General features: G+C 40.1%; 1 protein-coding gene across 1 annotated transcript in view; it reads left to right on the forward strand.

Annotated features, from left to right (window-relative positions):
* LOC134185403 (uncharacterized) overlaps nucleotides 1-5,000 on the forward strand; it is a 19,964-nt gene that overhangs the window by 9,187 nt on the left and 5,777 nt on the right. Inside the window, exons 9-12 of the mRNA XM_062653183.1 lie at nucleotides 759-1,067; nucleotides 1,850-2,146; nucleotides 3,742-4,041; nucleotides 4,793-5,000. The exon at nucleotides 4,793-5,000 is cut by the window's right edge and continues 68 nt beyond it. Coding sequence (XP_062509167.1) covers nucleotides 759-1,067; nucleotides 1,850-2,146; nucleotides 3,742-4,041; nucleotides 4,793-5,000 — 1,114 coding nt within the window. The remainder of the gene's footprint in view (nucleotides 1-758; nucleotides 1,068-1,849; nucleotides 2,147-3,741; nucleotides 4,042-4,792) is intronic.

Genomic DNA, 5,000 nt, shown 5'->3' on the forward strand with positions numbered 1-5,000 from the left:
CTGAAGGGGGATATGTGTTAATTTACTCATTGGAAGGGGAGCAGTAGCTGGCTTTGTAAGACTTTACGTTAGTAAGTCGTTACGCTTGAGTTTTGCCTATACTAAACGCATTACATTTAATTATAAAATATAGACAATATATAACAATTAATATATTTTATATAAATTCTAAAATTAGTATTTTATGTAAACTATAAAAATATATATATTAGTTATTGCATGGCAAGAAGGGATTATGGATATATTGACTTGCATGTTCAGGGCTTTCCCGCAACTAATTAGTGAAGGAAAGTCCGAGGCCACCCAAGTCAATCCCTCCCTCTCATGTAACCAGAGACCAATGGTGTATTACTACCACTGTTCACTTTGTTGGCTGTAGCAGCCATCTATATGGGCAGTAAACGACCATAGCAATGGTACGGTATGCTTGACAACATACTACAAAAATTAATATTTTGTATATTATTGACTAAATATGTGACCAGTCTTGAAGTTGAGCTAAGTTTAAATTTTTTTATTATTTTAGAGTAATTTATTTAAAATTGGTATTTTATATGAATTATAGAATTATATCAATTTTTATAAAGTTTATATAAATTATAAAATCAATATCAATTATATAATTTATATTAATTATAAAATCAATATTAATTATAAAATTTATATTAATTAAAATGTATATCAATTATAAAGTTTATATCAATTATAAAATTTATATCAATTATAAGATTTTATATCAATTAATATGTTATGTATAGTTCCCGGGCCTCCTGCTGATGTGAGTGTAACAGCAACGGAACAAGAAACGATCATTGTTACTTGGAATCCACCACAGACACCAAATGGCATCATTCGTAAGTACGAGATAAAGAGATCTCGTGTGTCTGATGGAGACTCGAATGATGCAACAACCGACATCATTTACTCTGTTGATGCTACAAAACGTTTTCTTGTCGTCACCAATGCACATGCTAACGAGATGTATGAGGTGATGGTACGCGCTGTTAATGATAGAGGAAACCAAGGAGAGGGAAGTCCTGCAATGCGAGTCACAGCAATATACGTTGGTGAGATTGGTTAATTTAGATTCACACACACACACACACACACACACACACACACACACACACACACACACACACACACACACACACACACACACACACACACACACACACACACACACACACACACACACACACACACACACACACACACACACACACACACACACACACACACACACTTCACTTCACGCTGCGTTCATTCCAATGAGAAACGATGCAGGCCAAGGTCACCATAGGCTATATCGGAGGAGTGGATGTTCTCTGACAGCAGAAACGCTTGTGGTTGTGGAGGCCTTGTTGGCGGAATGTTTGGTGACAGTACTGACATTGACTAGTCAGGGACTGACCATGTTGTTGTCTCTGGTGGTTTACAAGGGCGGCATGGTTTACAGCAGTAAAACCACAACCATCAGAGCTGCAGTGTAAAGCAAGCTCTGATGCCGTTTGCCTTGCTTCGCGGCAATGTTTCGACTTAGACTTTGTAGTGAGCTTGGTTTTGAAGGCTGCTGTTTTTTGTTACACACACACACACACACACACACACACACACACACACACACACACACACACACACACACACACACACACACACACGCATGCGCGCACACAGACACACACACACACACACACACACACACACACACACACACACACACACAAACACACACACACACACACACACACACACACACACACACACACACACACACACACACACACACACAAGTTTGGTTACTAACTAATAGAGGACACTTTCATTATGTTGCTGTCTGATTTGCCAGATCTTGGTGAGAAAGCTCCAACAAACGTGGAAATCTCGAATTTGACTTCAACCGGGTTTTTGGTCACGTGGCATGCACCCAACAATACTGACGGTCTAAGCAACTACACGATCATTGTTCGACCGGGTGATTCGGATGGCAGGAACGATTTGCTTTTTAATATCAACGCATCTGCTTCTGCTATGAACGTGTACAATTTGAGTAGCAACACTTTATATCAAGTGCTCGTACAAGCCAATTATTTCTCGAAGGCATCTGTGCAGTCGTCTCGGAGATTTAACCAGACACTCCAAGGAGGTACATGTGTGGCTGATTGTATTGATTAGCAATTAATGTATTTCGTAATTAATTAATTATATTAAATTAATGAAATTACTCAGATGCTCCAAGGAGGTACATCCATGACTGATTGTATTGATTATCAATTAATATATTACGTAATTATTTAATTATATTAAATTAATGAAATTACCTAGATGCTCCAAGGAGGTACATATGCGGCTGATTGTATTGATTAGCAATTAATATATTACTTAATTAATTAATTTTATTTCATCTTTCTCATTTTTTCAAAATGTTTAGTCTTGTTTGCATTCACGCGCGATTTACAAAGTATGCGGATTACACCACGATTGACGGAGCAAGGCGTTGTTGTAGGCTTCCTAGATATGTAGATTTAGTTCGCTCACAACAGCTTAGTTAGACCTCCGCGGAAACGTGGGACACCAAGATTAGTGCAAAGGAAATTATCCTACAACACACGCTAAAAATTCACGCTAAAGTCAAGATTAATTACAAATTATTGCGTCTATACAGCTGATGAATGATGATATTTGAGAAGCGGCCCAACCGCAGACTATGTAAGTTATTTAGTTGCACAACAGCCGTAAGCAACGGATAATTGAACGCCTGAATCGGTTAATTGAACGCAAAATACTTTAGAAGAGCAACTGAAAGTCTGTTTCCTGAGTTCTCGGGTTTGTTTGACAAAAACTATTGCTAAGTAACGCAACCATTGTTACGCGAATTGGTAAAGACAGAACACCATCGCTCGCCAAACACAATGCTAACCGAGCATTTACTAGTTTAATTGAAATTATTGGGGTGTTGATATGCTTTGGTGTACCATCAACTGGGTATGACTTTATTGGGTTCAAAGTTCAGTAGGACAAAGACACAGGGCAGATTACTGTATACGTTGAAAGACAGACAGACGGATAGATAGACAGCAGACAGATGGACAGACACACAGACGGACGGATGTACAACCAGAAAGACAGACAGACAGACTACAGACATACAGACACAGACAGATTGATAGAAAGCAGACAGACAGACAGACGGACGGACGGACGGACGGAAAGACAGACAGACAGACAGACAGACAGACAGACAGACAGACAGACAGACAGACAGATTGATAGACAGATTGATAGACAGCAGACAGATGGACGGACAGAAAGAAAGACAGGCAGACAGACAGACAGATACACACACACACACACACACACACACACACACACACACACACACACACACACACACACACACACACACACACACACACACACACACACACACACACACACACACACACACACACACACACACACACACACACACACACACACACACACACACACACACACACACACACACACACACACACACACACACACACACACACACACACACACACACACACACGTGCGCACATGCGCGCGCGCACGGGCAGACTACCATATGCCTTCACTGTGCATGCACACCAAGGCATAACTACAACATAAAAATGTAACAAGTAAATTATTTCAGTTTATATTCTTTTGTTTTATTTCATAATTTTTGTATCTCTAAACTGTTTAATATCAATTTACTAACATTTACATTTTTAGTTCCAATCTCAAAACCAACAAACGTGACTTCACATGCCACTAGTGAGTCAGACATCGAACTGCAGTGGATCTCTCCTCCTCAATCCGACCTCAACGGCAACCTTTGCAAATTCCAAGTCAAATACCACTCGACTCACTCCCAGAGTGTCTCAACAGAGTTTAACTCTCGTCAGCGAACCGGAAAGATTGGAAACCTAAAAGCGTGGACAGACTACATGATATACATTGCTGCAGCGACGTGTGGTGGAGAAGGAGGAGTTGGACCATTTGCACACGTGTCTGTGCGGACGCAAGAAGGAAGTGAGTGTTTTTCAGATTTTTACTTGATGAGATGACTTTAGATAGATAGATAGATGGATATAGTGGCAGTAGAGGGCCTGTTGAAATCACGTTTATAGTTTGCCAATAGTTACTTTATGTAGTCTGTCTGTCTGTCTGTCTGTCTGTCTGTCTGTCTGTCTGTCTTTTTCTTTCTGTCTGTCTGTCTGTCTGTCTGTCAAAGGTATTTTATTCAATAGAACAAAGTACGTACAGATGGAGGCTAAATCCTCTACAACACAATGTCCTCATCAGTCCAATTAACTACACACGTGCTTGCTCCTTTACTAAAAAAAAGTAAAGGCCAAATGGCCTTGGAAAAACACAAATTAACTAGCGTCATCTAAAAGTCTCTCCACTTTCCTGTAGATGACTCGAGCATTGGCTTTTTGTAGCTGAATGGACATGCGCTCCCTCCAATGTGTCTTGAATGAGGAGGCATTTGTTGTTCCATAGGCATCCGTTGATCTACTTGACAAATGCTGTAGGTACATTTCTGCTTGTTGTCCCCATCGACCAAAATGTTCCAAGACTAGTGGGACTGCTGTCACTGTTTCCTTACCAAGAAGTCGTTCTCTGCTATATTTTTCTGTCTGTCTGTCTGTCTGTCTGTCTGTCTGTCTGTCTGTCTGTCTGTTTGTCTGTCTGTCTGTTTGTCTGTCATATATATTTATATACATTTTATATAGAAAATATCAAAGACTGTATGTTGATGTGTTGTCTGTGTGTCTAGTTCCTGATATCACGGCATTTACAGCTAATCTCACGTCGTCAACCAATGTCACTCTTACTTGGAGTATTAGGCCAAATGGGATTCTGACATCATTGGATGTCAGTGTGTATGTTGATGGTGCTAATGACAGTGTGAGGTCGTTGGAACGTGTGGCAGTTGGTCAGCATGTGTGGAGTGAGCTGAAGGCATATACGAAGTATCAGTTTGT

This window comes from Corticium candelabrum, chromosome 10, assembly GCF_963422355.1.
Source record: "Corticium candelabrum chromosome 10, ooCorCand1.1, whole genome shotgun sequence".
Lineage (NCBI taxonomy): Eukaryota > Metazoa > Porifera > Homoscleromorpha > Homosclerophorida > Plakinidae > Corticium > Corticium candelabrum.